General features: G+C 47.7%; 1 protein-coding gene across 9 annotated transcripts in view; it reads left to right on the top strand.

The window, feature by feature from the left end:
• Nucleotides 1–17494, top strand: part of CLIP2 (CAP-Gly domain containing linker protein 2) — a 96361-nt gene extending 78867 nt beyond the window's left edge. For 4 of the 9 annotated variants that reach the window (XM_055795598.1, XM_055795596.1, XM_055795601.1 and 1 more), the window contains 8 exons: nucleotides 1433–2377; nucleotides 4451–4495; nucleotides 4917–4974; nucleotides 7022–7105; nucleotides 7535–7691; nucleotides 8190–8349; nucleotides 8934–9119; nucleotides 9568–12537. In XM_055795598.1, the coding sequence (XP_055651573.1) occupies nucleotides 1433–2377; nucleotides 4451–4495; nucleotides 4917–4974; nucleotides 7022–7105; nucleotides 7535–7691; nucleotides 8190–8349; nucleotides 8934–9119; nucleotides 9568–9744 (1812 nt within the window). In that variant the 3' untranslated portion in view covers nucleotides 9745–12537. The other 5 variants (XM_027790993.2, XM_027790995.2, XM_055795600.1 and 2 more) reach the window with 4 other exon arrangements.
• Nucleotides 17495–17785: the final 291 nt, after the last annotated feature.

Raw genomic sequence — 17785 nt, 5'->3', positions numbered from 1 at the left:
GATGTTTTGTTTGGTTTTTGTTTGCTCTCTCTCCTGGAAATAGTAGTATGATATAATTTCTAGCTTTGCTTCATGTGTGGGGACTTGTTTCTCAGATTGAGTTTGCTTCTCTGCCCCATGCCACCATTTGACACATGAGCTCTTCACAATTCATTTTTCAATTAACATGCTAGAATAATATCTGCACTCTGCACAATTCATCCTGCCTTGAGGCTTTCCCAGGCTGTAATGGGAAATAACATTGCAATCAGCATTCCCTTTGTCCCCCCTCCAGCTGTGGGAGCTGCCACCTGAAACAGAAGATACTGGTGAGGGCAGGTGGACCAGCTCTGATCCTTGGCCATGCCTGCAACAGGACAGGCTGCCCAGGTGAACAGCACACCCGATCCTAAGAGCAGCCAGATGTGGAAAGGGCTTTTTCATCCTGGTGTGGTGTGGGAAGGGGCAAACTTGCTACAGTGAGCTTGTTTCTCACCAATGGTTTTTAGAGCTGTAGAAAACACAAAGGTGAGGTTCTCCAAAAGGGCTAAATGATTTGAATGCCCCCGTGCCCATCTAAAATAAAAATCCCCCAGCCTCCTGGGCTGATGATTAGTGGGGAAAATGGCAATTGAAGTGAAATGGAATTGATCGCTTGTGTTTTGGCTTGGTTTCCTTGTGTCTTCTGCTTTTTTCTGATTCATCTAGTCAGATCTCTTCTTCTCCATCCATAGCTGCAGTACCCTGAACTCCCTGTGACGAGCAGGTTGTTCAGCCCTGTTCGGTTGCATTCAGATTGTAAGACATTGATCCATAGCCCTTATGCTCAATGTTAACCGTGGCCAGATTTATTGTCTTGCATCCTCTAGCCTTCTACCTTATTTTCACTTTACTAATAAAATCTAACAAGTACTCATGTGTAAAAATCCCTTTTCCTTTTTACACCAGGGTAAACAAATTACAATGCGGAAGAGAGGTCTGTAGGCTGAGGATTGCTGAGCAATAAAGGAAACACGATATGCTTGATGCTGGTTTCAATGCTTGTGATATTCCTGCATGTGTAGTCACATTTCCTCTGTGCATCATCTGGCAAGATGCCTAGGCTGGAAATGTAATGCCCTTTCAGGACATTATTTTTTCATAAACTCCTGTTGCTCTCTAGCGAATTTCCAGGGTTGTTTCAAAGACGTGTGTTTTTCTGTGGAATATGAGAGGTTCATATGAGAAAAAACAAATTGCAATTGGCACAAAGACATAACTGTTAGAGTGACCGGTGATGGTTACCCTGGTGCAAAACTGTACTCAGATTGGAGGGTGCTGGGTATTATTTTCCTGTTTATTTGAACTCTGACTAATGTACTTTGGATTTACTTCCACTGGAGCACACTTTCTAAAAGGAAGGATGCAAGGATGAGAGGTGGGGACTGACTTTGTCTTCTCTGTCATGTTGCAGTTAACGACGGTAGCAGAGAAGTCCAGAATCCTGCAGCTGGAGGAGGAGCTGAGCCTCCGGCGCAGTGAGGTGGATGAGCTTCGGCAGTGCCTCAGGAGTTCTCACCAAGCAGAGACCCCAGAACATAACCTTGGCTTGCAGTCAGAAGCTCTTCGGCTACGAGATCAGCTGCTGTCTGCCAACAAGGAGCATCAGAAGGAGAGCAGCCAGCTAAAGGAGAAGTATGAGAAGACATTAAAGAAGTACCAGCAGGAGATGGAGAAGCTGAAATCAGTCAATGAGAAGTACTCACAGGAAATTGTTGACCTAAAGCATAAAGTTCAGCAAGCCACTAATGAGAACATGGGGCTCATGGACAACTGGAAGTCCAAGTTGGACACGTTAGCTTCTGACCACCAGAAGTCTCTGGAGGACCTGAAAGCCACACTGAACACAGGCCCTGACACTCAGCACAAGGAGATCGTGGAACTCAAGGCAGTGGTGGAGAGTATAAAGATGGAGCACCAACTTGAGTTGGAAAACCTGAAAGCAAAGCATGACATTGAGACGGCTGTTCATATAAAGGAGAAAGAGAGTCTGAAACTGAAGTTGCAGGAGGCTGTGGATGAAGTGGAAAAAAGCAACAGCAACTGGAAAATGCAACTGGAAACAAAAAGCAATCAGCACCTTCTTGAGCTGCAGGATGTGAAGGACAAGTGTCGAGATGCTGAGCTGAGGGTGCATGAACTGGAGAAACTTCATGGTGAATATAAAGATCAGACACAAGCGATAGCTTTCCTGAAAGAGCAGATTTCTTTGGCTGAGAAGAAGATGTTGGACTATGAAACGTTACAGAAAACAGAAGCCCAGAGCAAACAGGAGATCCACAGACTGCAGGAAAAAGTGCTTGTCTTAGAGAACAAGCTACAGTCCATGGAGGCCCTGCATCCTTCTCAGCATGCAAACGTATGACTTCTGGGTCATTTTGCTTGTTTATCATCGCTGTTAGTAACACGTTCTTGGAGTAGCCCTCAGCTGCTGCCTTGTTCAGTTTTCTGAGACTTTTATGCCTCAGAGTATCTGAATGTTTTTACCTCCCATTGATAGTGCTTTTTCTGCACGGCATCTCTATGCTGTCTTCCCACTTTTGAAAGTCAGTACAGTGGCACAATTAGAAGAAATAAGAGTCAGGAGAAGCAAGTGGGCCCCATCTGGGCTTGAAGGCACATGAGTGCAGTGGCAGCAGAATAGGGCTATCATGGTTTGTCAGGGCTGGGCTCTCATCCTGAGCAAGCAGCGTTCGTAGCTGAAAAAGCATCATTTCTACAATAGAGCTCTTGTCCTCCAAGGAGCTGCAGCAGCCTTAGTGTGTTACTGAGCAAGGGCCTTTAGGGGTGGGTGGAGGGCAGAGTGGAAGAAGAGTCATTGCACATGCTGAGATGGAGCACATAGCTTGCTCAGCACGTGGAGCGTGGTTTGAGAGCCTCAGGGACTGAGCTCGTGGCGTTGGGTGGGCAGTGTGTGCCAGCAATGCAGCAGAGGCAGTGGGGAGGCTTCACGGCATGTACGGGGGAGACAGAGGTATGTTGACTCTGAGGGTTATAGTGGAAGAGCTGCTGGCACAGGTCAGGGTGGCACCAGGCTGGGGAAATAAAATGCCTGATTGCATACTAGTCCTGAGCCTCCCAGGGAAGAACAGAATAAAAGCAGTAATAATATGAAGAGGTCTGTTTTCTGCAGCCGTTGTCTTTTTAAGTTATCCTCATTATTTTTACTGTTTGCAACAGGATGCCATCCTGCCTTTGTGCATGGCACAGGGTCATGTGGCTGGCTTTGCACTAGAGTGAGATGGCTACTCATGGCTCTAGGCTGAACCCCTATTTGTGTATGGATTTTGCATGAGCAATGAGCAAAACCCCAACTTACAAGTTGTCCCTGTGGGGGTGCAGAAAATGAAAATAAGCCATGAAATGTACACATTTTAAGAATGCTCATTTGAAATCTGTTGCTGGCAACGTAGTCACCGTTCTAGGCTGAGGTGTCAATGAAGTGAATGTAATGCCTATGTTTCATTTGCCCAGGTGAACAGCCCCATGGAGACCAGTTGCACCTCTAGGCAGCACAGTTAAGCCCATGAATTACTTTTGGTCAAATCAGAGCTTCCTGCCTGCAAAAAGGCACACTGAACTGGACAGGAGAGGCAAGAGCTGAAGGAGGAATCCACAGCTTTAATGGTGTTTCAGGGGTTGCTCCAACAGGTTTCATCTGGTAAAGACAGTTGTGAACAATAAGTACAGCCAGGACCCTGGGAAAAGGAGGTTGTTATTACAATATGTCACATGTTATAGCAAATACTCAAACAGGAATGATTGTAAAAGAAGAAGCTGGAGGCTTTTCCAGAGCCTTTTAGATTAAATGAGAAGCCTTTGGGGGATATTGACATTGGATTAGAATTGGGGAGTCTTGAAATAATTATTTTAACTATGTGTCAATTAAAATCAGGAAAATGTGGGAAGAAATGCATGGGTGAAAGCCTTTGAGTATCACAGTGCAAATTCTATTTTTAAATGTCTTAGCTAATTTAATGTGACTGCAGTATTGACTATCCAAGTATTTTAAACAGGTGTGTCTTGTGACAGTCTTGCCTAGACCTTTAAAGTGAGAACCACAACTGTGCTTCCAAAAAGCAGTTAAATAGTGGGGGGGGGGGGGGTTTCCCGCACCAGAAGTATATCAGGCAGTGTATTTCCCCTTTGGGTGTGCTCCTGCTTCTGTTAGACGAATCCTGCGGGCCACTGAAGCTCTTGGGGACTGACTGTGGGGCTTTCAGCAGCAGCTGCCTGACCTGGGGCATGTGCTGAGGTCCCACTGAAGGGCTGAATTGTGGCCTCTGCACTGGAAAGCTTGGCCGTGAGCTCGGTGGTCTCTGTTGCGGTATAGACAGAATGGGGAAAAGGCAGAATCCTCTATATGGACCGGCATTTGCTTGTTAATATTTGTATTAATATATTCATTCTCTTATAAATATTCTTTTATCAGTGTTTTATTCCTGGTTCTATAACTTTGGACACAGATTTTCAGAAGGTGAGGAACTTGTTGAGTGATAGGTCTCAAGCTGAATGCTGAAGAGCCTTTGCCCCTGAGTGTTTGCCATGATTATTAGAGCAGCTTTTCCATCTGTGTGCAAACTCAGAGCGTGTGAAAGCCGGGACAAGGGCTTCCCAGGAAAACCTGATCTCTTTTCCCTCCAGAGCGAATCTCACCGTTGTGCTCAGTGCCTGTTGTGTGCAGGCGCTCTCCGATGGTACCAGTTAGCTTTCAGCAGTACCCAGCTGTAGAAGTGACTCTTCAAAAGCTTTTGTTTCCTTCTCAGGAAGGACGTAAAACGTGGTAACCAGAGTACTGGATACACTTCTGGTTTGGATGGGCTTTTGTGGTTGTTAACTTTGCTTTGAATCTTTGGGTAAAGGGCTGGTTTACATCTCATATTTTACATTTATTTCAGATGATTGAAACTAATGATATTTCAGAAGAAAAGATAAAGATGAAGCAGACTATGGAAGGTATGGAATTTTCTTGGGTTTTTTCTTGGAACACCCTGTTCTAGTGACTTGGGTGCCTTCCCTTTCTCTGACTTTCTGCTCTTGCAGCGATGGCTGTGTGGAAGGGGCTTAGGAAACTTTCAGATTTTGCTGGATGGCATTTGTTGTCTGGGTTTTTTTTCATCTTCTAATGTGGCTGAGCATATGCAAGGGTGGATGTTTTCACCTGTGTTACACACTATCCCCATGTAGATGGTGAAGGTTGGAGCCAGGTCTGGGGAGATGGGCACAATTCCATCCCATCACTGGTTTTTACAGCAGGTGAAATCCAGACATTAAATGTAATTTGTTCATAGGAGAGGACTGCTAATGGTAGATATTAATGGCTTAAAATAATGGGGGTTACTTTTATTAATTAGGCTTACTATAAATCAAATCCATCCTTTTAACAAAGCATAAAATTTGTGCACTCAGAAATTTTGTGTAAAGTAGCTTTGGGATTGAACTGCACTCAGCCTTCTTGACAAAGAGGGTGAGCAGTAACCCCTGGGCTGAGCAACAGCAGAGCTGGCAAGGCTGGAGCTGGATGGCCCAGGTAGTCTCTGTTAGGGGCAATGTCCTACCACATTGCTGTGCGTGGCATGTGCTTTTGGGGTCTGTGAAAGATTTGGGGCTGTTGCAAGACACCCAAGGTGCTTCCAGATGACATCTTCCCTTGCTCATTCCCAGGAGGGTCATATTTCTTCATTTTTCCTTAGGGTTGGGGTGTTTTTTAGCAGAAAACATTATCAGTGTAGATCACAAAGGTGATCTCTAAAGAACTAACTTGTCACTTCTCTTTTCAAGTGCCATTTGGCTTATGACAGCATATCTTTTTCTCAGTTATTTGCTTCTGAGGAGTCTGTTCTCTGCAAAGCCCTTGTTAAAGTCCACCTGAGGATGCAGCAAACTAAACGGAGGTTACTGGGGATTTTACTGGCTTAAACTTCAGTTAATAGAAATTTTGTTTAGTTTGAGTGTCTGTCCAGCTGTTTGTGGATCCAGACATAAGTGTTTTGTCCATTTCTATCTGCCCTCAATGCTAGCTAGGCAATGTCAGTTGGCCTCGTCACTGTCTTCACAGATACAAGATTACATATATGCTATACCAAATTGTATGCTGATTGGCAGGTATTCTTGCCTAGTGAGGGCAGAGTAACTAGGTTCAGCAGCCACTGCTCTTAAAATGACCACTCAGTCCATGTGTGTGTTGTTTCCACACTGAATAAGCCATATGTAGATGTACTAAACCCAACAGTTTGGACTTGAGCCACAAAAGCATCATACTTCACGTCTACAGCTCTGAGTGTGGAAACGCATCAGTTCCAGAAAATGTTTTTAAAAACTGTCTCTGCCTCCCAATGTAGGAGGTAACACAAAGAAATAGAATCGTAGGATCATTTAGGTTAGAAAAGACCTTTAAGATCATTGAGTCCAAGTATTAACCTAAGACTACAAAGTCCACCACTAAAGCAGGTCCCTAAGCACCACCTTACATTTCTTCTAATACCTCCAAAGATGGTGGCTTAACCATTTCCTTGGGCAGCCTGTTCCAGTGCTTGATAACCCTTTCAGTTATCAGGCAATTCAGTTATCAGATGAAATTTTTCCTGATATCCAGTCTAAAGCTTCCCTAGTGCAACTTGAGGCCATTTCCTTTTGTCCTATTACTTGTTACCTGGGAAAAGAGATCAACACCTACCTCACTAATCATGCTGAAAGTTCCTTTCTATATTTCTATTAACATTTTATTCTGTCTTCTTCACCCACTGCTTCCTTGCGGCTGCTTTCTGAAGCCTGGCTGATATGGCTTCCCAGCTGCATATCCTGTCTCCTAATGCCTGGATGGTGGGGAGGTGCAGTGAGAAACACCTACTGTCTGTCTCCTGCTGTTTCTCTGCCATTGTGGGGTGCCACCACCATGCCCCTGTCACACCCTGACCTGTGCCATACACTCTATACCTTCCTGATTTGCACAAAACATTTTCCGAGCTTCTCATCTTTTTCTTGTCTTTTCATTCTCCCACAGACCTCCAAGACAAGCTGAGTAAAAGAGACAAAGAGGTGTCATCACTCGTGTCCCAGACTGAAACTCTAAGGGCCCAAGTAAGTGGTAAGTTTCCGTAATCCAATGCTGGTAGGAACCAGGTGTTTCCCTGCTCATCCTCTGTACTGGTGGTGAACAAGGGCCCAGGTGCTGAAATGGTCTGGTGTAAAACGTGACACTGCCTGTCTTTTAATGGATATTGTTGGTAAAATTCATTCAGGGGTTTCAGTCTCTTTTCAGGAGTTGAACACAAACACTGCAGAAGATATTTGTACCCTAGGAATATTTGGACTCATTGAATGTCAAAAGCTGAAAGAGGCAGAAGTAAATTGAGATGGGCATGTTGTTTCAGAGAGCTCCCCTTAAACAGGGCTAGATTCAGAGCTAACCAGGTCTGTTCTGTTAGGAGTGGGAACTGGGGAAAGGCAAAAAGCAGAAATGTAAGTAAAGGACTAAGTGACCTTTCTTCCCCCCTGTATCCTCTGCCTCTCATAGCTTTGGAAAATAAATGCAAAATGGCAGAAAAGAAGGCTGATTTGGTGTTAAAAGAAAAGAAGAGGCTGGAAGGTGAACTGGAAGCCTTGAGCAAGAAAACACACGATGCTTCAGGGCAACTGGTCCTGATTAGCCAGGAGCTACTCAAGAAGGAAAGGTCAGTCTGAAGGACGGAGCTGGAGGCAGGGGACTCTGTGTCTGTTCATTCAGGGTGCTGTAACTTACCACCAAAAGAAATCTAGAGGGTGAATTGTTGAAGTCCAGCCCCCAGCTTTCCCGTTCTTTAGAGATACTCATGTGGGCATTTGGTTAAAATTGGGCTGTGAATTATCAAAGGGACTGCCCTTTCACTGCTTGCCAGGAGCTACAAGACAGCTCAGTGCTATGTAGGTGCTGAATGAAGTCATTGACAAGCTAGCCAAGCTGGCTGCTGCCCTGCGCTGAAATACGGTGCCCTGTGCAGGTCCCAGGCTCCTTAAAGCTGGCACAGTGGGGAGGGCAGGAGGTCTGAAGGCCCCAAACTGGTGGGAGTTGGGTGAGGTTTGCTCGCTGGCCTTTCTTTGGATCTGTAGCAAAGGTGGGAGGGAGCACAGCAGGAGTCCAGTGGTGTGTGGGCTCTGGAAATGTCTTCACCTTTTCACGCTGCTTTTTCCAGGAGCCTGAACGAATTGAGGGCGTTGCTACTGGAGGCCAACCGGCACTCGCCTGGGCCAGAGCGGGACCTTAGCCGGGAAGTGCACAAAGCTGAGTGGCGGATGAAAGAACAGAAGCTCAAAGATGACATCAAGGGGCTTCGAGAGAAGCTGGTTGTGCTGGTGAGGGCACTAAAACACCTCCTGGCTGTGGGTTGGAGGGCTCTGAGCTGCTCGTGGGAGGGCCTAGCCCTTCACTCTTGCTCCAAGTCTTCATGCTTTCTTTGGGGCTGCTGAGCATCTGATGGGAACTTTCTTGACGGCACCTGTGAGCTGTGGCCTGTCTTAGTGGTGCCTCATTAAAGAGCAAAAATGTCCAGGTGTCCTTGTCCAATGTTTTTCTGTTCCCACAGCTTTTAGATCCATGGCTAAATAGGGCTAAAATTAGTGGGAGAAACTGAAGGTCAGTCAGCTACCCCACATTGGTTTACACATTCTCTCATCTAGGAATTAGCAATGTCCTCTAATTCCTGTGTACTTCGGTGTCCTCCAGTGGTTGAAATGTGAATAATTTATTTGAGCTCTGCTGGGAACAAATTGGAGCTGCTGCTGGCTGTACTTGATACGATTGCCTTCAGAGTTGTGCTCTGACCCCATCTACTGTTGAAATCAAAACACAGTTACATGAGTTACTGTGGATTTCTACTTAGTTTCTGTAGTTACCCGTTTTAATCTAACATGCTTCTATTTTCCCTTTGCTGCATAAGGACAAGGAAAAATCAGTTACGGATCAGCGGCGATATTCCCTGATTGATCCCTCATCAGAGTCAGAAGTGATCCGGCTGCAGCATCGGCTTGTCAGCACGGAGGATGTGCTGCGCAATGCGCTGGAGCAGGGCCACCAGATGGAAAAGCTCATGGAAGCAATGAGGCTGTCTTCTGAGAAAACACAGGTACAGCATCAGCAGTCACTTCTTGGGTCACTCAGCTCTCGGTGATCAACTGTCTTGAGCAATCTCCTCCGATCTTGCCCTGTGCCGTCAGGAGGTGATGCAGTCAGCTGGCTCCCTTCCTTTCTGCTAGAAACAGCCTGGCAAGACTTTGTTCTGTCAAATGGAGCTTTAAACTAAGAAAAGCCATGCTAGTTGGTAATTACAGATCCTTCTGTGCTTCGCAAGAATGGTGGCTAAATGTGGTGTTTTGGGGAAGGTTGCAGTGTGAACAACTGTTCTTTACGTGTACAATGATGTGTAGCCACGTATCCTTGTGGTACAAGCCCTTTATAATATGAAAGCTGAGGGTTTCTGCCATCCCTGTTCTTCAAAAGGTTTATTTCCTTGCAGTCTATAAGCAGAAACTTTGGAGGTGACCCTGGGAAAACGTTTTCCCTTTCTCTTACAGAGATGTCTCCAGGAGCTGGTATCTGATCTGGGTTTGCTGATGGACCATGATTGTTCCTATTCCAGTTATTGTCTTCTCTTCCCAACTTCCTTTGCTCTTGCTTTGTTTCTTCTGACAAAAGCAAAACTGCTTCTGTTGTTTGCCTTGTATCTTTGTGAAATTGAAGGCTACAAATAACTTGACTCTCCACATTTTGTTTTTTCCATCTCTGTGGTGTCTAGAGAGGTATCACAGGAGGACTGATTCCTCCTGTGAAGTGCCCTGCCCCTTGCGCCAAGCTTTGTGCTTCGTGTCCTTTATTGCCCTTCTAGCTTGTGTTGCCTCTCGTGTCTGCAACCAGGTCATGGCTTTGAGAGCCCGGGTGCACCAGTGCTCCTCTCATACTTGCTCATTTAAATTCTTAGCTGAAAAACATCTTTCTCTTGCAGTAACGAGCTACCATTCAGAGTCAAGCAGAGACCTTAGGATAGTACAGAACAAGCCACTAGACACGGAGAATGGGCAGAGAGCTTGCTTTCCCTGATGCAAGTGTAGATATGTTGTGGTAGATAATCTGGGGGGTATCAAGTCTTCTCGTCCCATCACGCTGTCTTCTGCACAGTCTGCAGGTACACCGAATGGCTGTTTGCATTGCAGCAGTAGTTGCAGGAGGCAGTATAGAGGAGGGTGCATGGTAAAAACTGCAGCCTTGAAAGCTCTGCTCGCTCAGCTGAGCATCTGTATGTTGCAGACAAGTCTTTTTGTATCCCGCAGTGCAGCAGCAGCAGCCGTCTGCCAGCTCCAGGCAGGACAGCTGTAGTCATGATGACAAGTTTGTGGCAGTCCAAGATGTGCTATAATCCTGTCAGTACCTCCAGAGTGACTTTAGCTTCTGCTGTAATTGCTGCGTGTCAAAATGCATCATGACAACCTCATCTGTTGGAAGCTATGGGAGGGGTGGGGAAAGTTATTCTGTTTGCTTTAATGCTAAGTCCCTTGAGAACAGGAAATCTTCCCCTTCGCATTCCTGTCTCCAGAGGTGGTGCAGGTGGTGATTATTCCTTCCCCAACTGTAGAAAATAACTAATCTTATATAAAGTGAGTCGGAATGGATCATATGAGGTCAGCTAATCTGTCCCTGGTATTACTTTGATACCTTCATGCTTAAGAAATCTTAGAGATACGACAAGATAGCATTATGCCTTCAACGACAAACCATGGTACTAAGAGACAGAGGATTATTGCAGGAAGCCAGGCTTCAAACTTCTATTGATGTCAGATTGCTAAAGTGCCTAGTTACAAGGAAGTCTGGATCAAAGCTCCCTAGTTGTGGTATGATATCTGTTCTTCCTTCCCCTCGTGAAAGGGAGTTGTTAACTAGGGGCTTTCGGGCTGAGCCAAAGGACATTGCTGGCCTAAAGACATTCTGGTGCGATAGTTAGGGAATCGATGATTCTTCCCTACAAGCCGCATTTCCACTGTAACCCATTCTGCACTACCTTCTGACCCCCCATCTCCTCTCTGAGAGCAGCAGCTGTTGCCCAGGGATCTGCCTTGGCATCTCTCTCCCTTTGTCTGTAAAGCCTTCACTCTGCAGAATGCTCAGGAAGGAAATCTCTAATTACCACAAGCTGCTGCTGCTTTCCCTTCCCCGGCTTCATCAGCCACCACACTCTGCAGTCCTTGATGTGCATGGCTGGCCCTGCTGTTAAACAAGGAGGTGCAGGAGCTGGGGGAGCATAATGGCACTGTGTCTTCATCTCATTGTCGAGTAATTGCTGCCATGCTGTTTCCATGCCTGCAGCTGCGAAGTATTTGTCCTGTAATAGAGGAAGAGGATCTTTGCCTTCTCCATGTCTTGGGAGACCCTGATCCTGCAGCTTTACCAGAAATGACAAGGGTTTTGGCACTCAAGCCTTTTGCTGGAAAATTTGTAGCGATTGCTCCAGGAGCGTTTTTATTTTAATTTCAAGCGAATAGCACCACTTTGTTCGTTATAATGACCACGTACTGAGACCAAATTTCAAACCTAATTTCTGGTATCTGGTAGCTGCTTAGTGCACAGATTGGATGTGCTGCGGCCAGGGTAGGATATGTTGCCTTGTGCAAGGCCTGAATCACCCGTGGTAGTGGGTGCAGACCCAAAGGTGAGTCACTACAGCAGCACTCTTACCGTCCGCGCAGGTACCGCTACCTGGCAAACAGTTCAGGCTCTCAAAGCAGAGCTCTGTTTGAATCTCTGCCTGTCTTTCCTGCCCAGACTAAACCTCTGTACTAGGGTTGGTGATGCACCTTTCTGGTGATGGTAAGAATGGAAGCTGGGTAGCTGGGACTCCTCTGATGATGGGGTTTAAACCTTGCAGTCTTGTCTCCCCATAATGTCTGGTTTTGCTGTCATCTGCAACTCGCCAAAATCTGATTACCAAGACCCAAGCAACTGACATCTGGCACGCTGTGACTTTAGGCTGCAGGTTTCTTCTGCTTGTGCTGGTTGTACTGTCATTTTGAATCTGAAGGGCTCCGTGTTATCCCTGCTAAAGAAACATTATAAATGTTTAAAAGTTCTTAAGTTTTCTAAAGATAGAACTGCCTATCCTGGCTGCCGGACTTATCCCCAGAGATGGGAAATGAGGAATGGCAAATGTCCTTTTCCTTGCTGGGATGTGCACTGTGCTGTGTTTTGCAGCTAACGCTGCCCCTGGCTTGTTTATTGGGATTTAAGAGTCAGAAGTGAAGAGCGGGTCCGTGTCCATAAGAAACTTGGGGGATATTTTATAGCTGGGAAAGACACAATCTGGCATGTGGGGTTTGGGCCAGGGCACAGAGGGCAGGAAGCTTCTTGCCAGAAGCGGGGTGGGATTTCTGCATTCTCCTTTCCTTGTGTGGAGTGGGCTGCTAGGGAAGGAGACTGCAGTCTTGGCGGATTTCAGCACTTGTAGGCAAAACCACTAGGCTCTGTGTCCCTCTTGAGTAAGTATTGTCCGTTCTCCATTGCAGACTGTTGGAAATTCTGGTTCTGCTAACGGGATTCACCAGCAGGAGAAATCCCACAAGCAAGAGGTAAGTTACAAGCTGAACGCTGTTTAAAAACAGTGATTGCTTTCTGTGATTTCTTGCCTGCTGTGCTGGGGATAGCTCAGGGCTGGAAGCAGTTCTGCCAGCAAAGCTTGACTCCGTCATTCCCACAGCAAAGCAAGGGGCTTTGTGCCCAGTTCCCCAGTGTGGGGGGATCCTCCCCTTACCATTAAAACCGCTTGAAGCCAGCAGGAAGGTGCTAGTGAGATACACACTGAGGTGCTAATGGGTGCTTGCTCTGGGAGAAGCAGCGGGAAAGGGGCTTCCCCTCAGTCTCCTGTGTCGGTGCCTGTATCACTTTTCTCCCAGCAGTCTCAGCTAGAACCTGCTTGGTCTCAGATCTCTTCTGTCCCCTTTACTTGGGTGGCATTTGTAGCACAGACTGTCCTGCTCTCCCATGGTTTTCATCATGTAGGGCAAGACCCGTAGCCTCAGACTTCATCTCCTTGCAGGCAGGATGGCCGGCCTGAGGAAGAGGCAGATCTGGGCAGATCAATAGGTCAGGACATAGCAGGCCTGGTGGCATTCTTCTCTGTGCCTCTGTTTCTTCTTCTGTAGAAAGACCTCTGTGCTTGCCCTCATTTTGCCTCACAAGGTCTGTTTTCTTCCAGGAAAAGCTCTGATAGAGAAGAGGTGAAGAGGATCATTTCACGCCAGTATCAGCTCCTTGTGCACAGTCAGGAAAAACGATACCACATCTGGCTTTAGCACCTCCAAAAGACCAGACACAGTATTTTCACCTTAAAGCAGGACAATGTTTATAATATACTAACGGATGTAATCAGGACAATCCTGGAGTCCAGTTTTCCAAGACAGCCGTTGTTCCAGGAGGGAGCAGAAAGATCTCTTTGGGTTTGGTTTCTTACTTGTATTGGTTTTGACTGTGGAATCTGTATTGCTTGAGCTGCCCTTGTCCCACCAGCTGACGTGGTCTGGGTAACAGCTGCCCCAAACAGTGGCCAAAGTGTCAGCGAGTCCCAGTAACCCCGCAGGAGCTGCCAAGGGATTTGCTTGTGGTGTTCAGCTCCAAAGCGCGTGCCCAGAGGCTGCACGCTTCCCACATGGTCTGTCCCTTCCACCCACCCTGCTGTCCCGAAGACCTGCGCAAGCGAGTGAAACCTGCTGGGCTGACTGTTCGTGCTGGCATGCGTGGGCTGAAAAAAGGCAGGGTGTGGGGACACGTTTCCCTTCTCGCCTTGTAGAAGACATTGCTGTTCTAGAGCACAGAACCTGCACTTGTATCATAGCATGTTGTGGGAAGTAATCTGATTGTAGAGGGGTATTTATTTCGTTTCTCACCCACTGCTGTTTGGGGAAAGAGCTGTGGTGGCTCTGAGTTTGAGGACAGACACACCTTGCTCAGGTGTGGTTGGCCTTTCTTGCTGCAGAGAGGTCGCTGTGCAGGCCTGCCGATGCCCTGGGCCACGGCCAGGCTGCCCGGCCTGCTGCCCCTCACCCAGGTCTGGTTTATTGGGTCTTTTTTGAGCACAGGACAGCGCAGACAGCTAGATCTCGGCATCGCTGGCCTGAGAGCTCTGTGCTGGCTGCAGTCAGTGTAGGGCAGATGCCTTGAGGAGATGGTTCCCTCCTTGCCTGTTTAATTTAACAGCTAATCGGGGATTACCTGGCCATTCTCTGGAGCCGCCTTTGGCTCTTCAGTATGGTGCCTGTCCCCTGCCACCAGGAATGGAGGAGGTTAAGATGCTGCTGTAAGCATTCATGCAGTAGTGGCTGGCTGTATTTGATGGGTACAGCAATCCTCTGTGCGTGACCTGAGTACAAGCATTTGGAGCAGAAGGAATTCAAGACTGGAGCCCATGCAGCTCTTGTGTCTGTACACAGCAGTGCAGGCCCAGGCAAGGGTCTTATTCCTCCTTCTGAAGGCTTTCCTCTTCTCTTGAACTTTGCCCCATAGCTCCCAAGGGACAGTAGGGTGGAGGAAGGGGATAATATGCTCTTAAAGGGGTGTGAGAGTCCAGTTCAGGTTCACTGTTCACTATCACAGCAATATTTTTACCAGGCTTCCTCTAGTTCATACCCAGCTCCTCCAGTCTTCAGAAGCTCTTTGTTATGATGGGGCACCTATGAAAGAGAACAAGACAGAAGAGACCACTGAGGGAGGAGATCTGAGCCATACCACAGGCAGATGAACGTCACAGTGTGTCAGCTTTGTTGCTTTTTGCCCTGATTTCCTACAAAGTTGTGTTGCTACTTCTTAGTGGGTTGCCAGACTCCTGCTTCCTTGAAGGATGGGCAGGCAGAAGCAACCTGGGAAAGACTTGGGCTCCGTGGCTCCAATTCTGCCGTAAGGAGGATGCTGATGGACCTGGGCCTGTGATACAACACTGGGCCCTGCTCACTTGCTGCAGAGTTGGTGATCTGCCTCCATTCCGAGGGAAGGTGAGAAGGGAAGGCGACTTCAGGGGAGCGAAGCAGGTCAGAAAACACAGCTTAAATCTGGGGCACGGCAGGGGCAGGCAGAGCTTGGGTTTGAATTGGCTGGAAATAATTCAAGTGGGATCCCATCCTGCCTTGTAGAAGTGCTTCAGCTCTTACTAATCACCAGGAAGATTGCCGCATCTATACCTAGCTCTGGTGGGACTTTCCCAGGGAATCGTAGTGGTAGACTCCAAAATCCTCCTGGTTGGCTTATTCGTCTCTTTGGTGATTTAGGAAAATCCCAGAATCGGTGTCCATTGTTACAGCCTGCAACTGTGTATACATCGCTGGGAGCTGCTGGTTTTAAGGATTTAGGGCTGTTGTTTCCCAAAGTGCTCCTGTTGGCTGGATGGTCTCTGAAGTCATGCCTGCAGCTCCTGCTCCTTTAGTAGGGGTCGTCTTCCAGTGTCACCTGTTCCCAAGCCCAGGGCTGCCCGGGCGCCTGCAGGTGGGAGAGTCCATTCTGGTTTGTAACTTATTTTCCCTGATGATTCTTCTAGTGACTGGTGACCAGCTGCCTTCATCTGCAGAGGAAAAATACCTGCCTTTTCCACCTCCCCTGATGAACCTTTGGCTTGGCACAGGGTAGGATTCCTCAGGAGTGGTTATGGGGACCATGTATATGGTTCCTTCAATCAGACCCAAAGTTGTCAGGGTGCAGTGGTTTGGGGTGGAGGAGTCTCTGGCTCCTGGCTCCTTCCAGGGACCATCCCCTGTGAGCAGCTCAGACCTGTGGTCTTCCCAGTCAGCTCAGGTGACAATGCAGAACAGCAGCCGATGCGTCAGAGCAGGTTTGAAGTTAGTGCTGATGGTCATCTTTGGCTGTAAATAGCTGTGCTGGTCCCTAAGGATCAGCCAGGAGCTGATGGCACTTCTTGGCTTTCTGTGGAGGCTGTGTGGTCTTCGTGTTGCGGGGCTGTACCAAAAGGGGCAGCAAGGCAAAGCCAGGTCCCCTGTGTCCCCACCGCTGTTGGTGTGCAGGTCCGTGGGAGCTGCTCCCCAAACAGGACCAACAGTGTCAACAGGACGTGCTATCACGTGTGTCATCTGGGTTTCAGCTCAATGCTGTACGCAGTGGCCAGGAGGCGTTTGGACACCAACTGTGTCCTCCCTCTCTGAAATTGGCACAGGCTTCCCAAGGGCACTTCCCACTGCCTGCCCTTCTGAGGTTGTACGGGACCAAACTAGGGACAAACTTGGAAAGGACAAGGAGGAGATTCCCCAGCCCCTCTATTTATTTGTAAGTTTTAAGTGCTATTTTTGCCTATGTGGTGGTGTATAAAGTATTTCACGATATTTGGTCTTACTGGCTTGGTTCTTGGGGGGAGATTTTCCAAGGGCATTGGAGCACTGATGCACCCATCTCCTGTTGTCGGTCAGGGGCTGGTTCCTGTTTGTGCCTTCTCTTCCCCTTCGGCTTCAGCCTTGCTTTTATCTCGATCCCCGGGAGCTGGTACAGGGGGGGCTGTGTTCTGCCCAGCCCCTCTCCCAGCTTGTGCGTGCCATGCTGCTTTTGCATCTGGAGCTGAGCCCTGAGCATCACGCTTCGGAGCAGGGTGCAGGGCGGGGAGCAGGAGATCCCACTGCTGGATCCCTCGGCACCAAGGGAAGGACCAGCACCCCTGTTGTGAGACTGGCCCTCCCGGCCAGCTGTGTTATCCCAACGGTTAGTGATGCTTTTCTGCTGAAAGCTGAGACGTTATCCAGTGAAGAAAGTCTTTGAAATGGAGACTGCTCCATGTTCAGCGAGTTCTTCTCTAACCCTCTAGACCAAAGGGACAGGAATCGGTGTTGATTTGGTGATTTCAGCTTTATCCCTCCTACAGCAGCCAGAGAGCTGGAGCAAGGGGCAGCGCGGTGCCGGTGCCGGACCAAACGACAGCTGCCACGTTGCCAGCCAAGGCTTTCCAGCTCTTGCCTACCCCCAGCACCAGCGGTTCCTCTGGCTTGCCAGTACCAAATGCATGAGGGTTTCATTAAAACAAAACGATGCAAAGTAACACTGTAAAAGTCTTAACAGAAATTCCAGTACTCCGTTGTTCGGCAGCTTTAGCAGCTCAGCACTATCTCGTAGGGAGTTATTAATACACTAAGATCCTATAGGCCTCATGTAAGTTACCAGAATAAAGATGATACTAGATGTATAAATGGATGATAACCTTTTACCCGTACAGTATGTATTACAATTTTGTAGCTTAGTCATTTTTTGGCTATCAGATTTTGTTAGTATGATATAAAAAAAAAAAAAAAAAAAAAGGTTTGACTGCTAATGTCTATTTTGTTATTTGATTCATTTTATTTCTTCCTCTGTACAAAAGCTGTACAAATCTCAGTCTGTGTAACTACTACAGATATGTATTCATGTACCATCCACCCCTGTCCTGGCTTGCTGGTGTGGTGAGCTCGTTACTAAACAATAAACTCTGTGGCTGAAGTCGGGCACCCCGGGGCTGCTGGGGGCGTGTTAAGGGTGTTTTGCAGTGCACGAGCCATGATGAGATGGCAACGGCTGGGGGGCAAGGGGGGGCTTTCCCTTCACAGCTCAAATATGGGGCTTTGGCAAGTCCCCCCATGCCCTGATCCCCAGCAGTGACCTGGAGCCATCAGCGCTTGGGCCCTGCCAAGAGCAGGGTTTGCAAACAGCCGATGAGGTGCCCGGGGAGCTGGCACATGGTCTTTACTTTTCTGCACCCCTGTGCTGGAGGTGACAGCCTGACCAGACACC

This window comes from Falco peregrinus, chromosome 2, assembly GCF_023634155.1.
Source record: "Falco peregrinus isolate bFalPer1 chromosome 2, bFalPer1.pri, whole genome shotgun sequence".
NCBI classification, from domain to species: Eukaryota; Metazoa; Chordata; class Aves; order Falconiformes; family Falconidae; genus Falco; species Falco peregrinus.
Note: the sequence above shows the minus strand (reverse complement) of the source record. Positions and strands in the feature narration are given on the sequence as shown.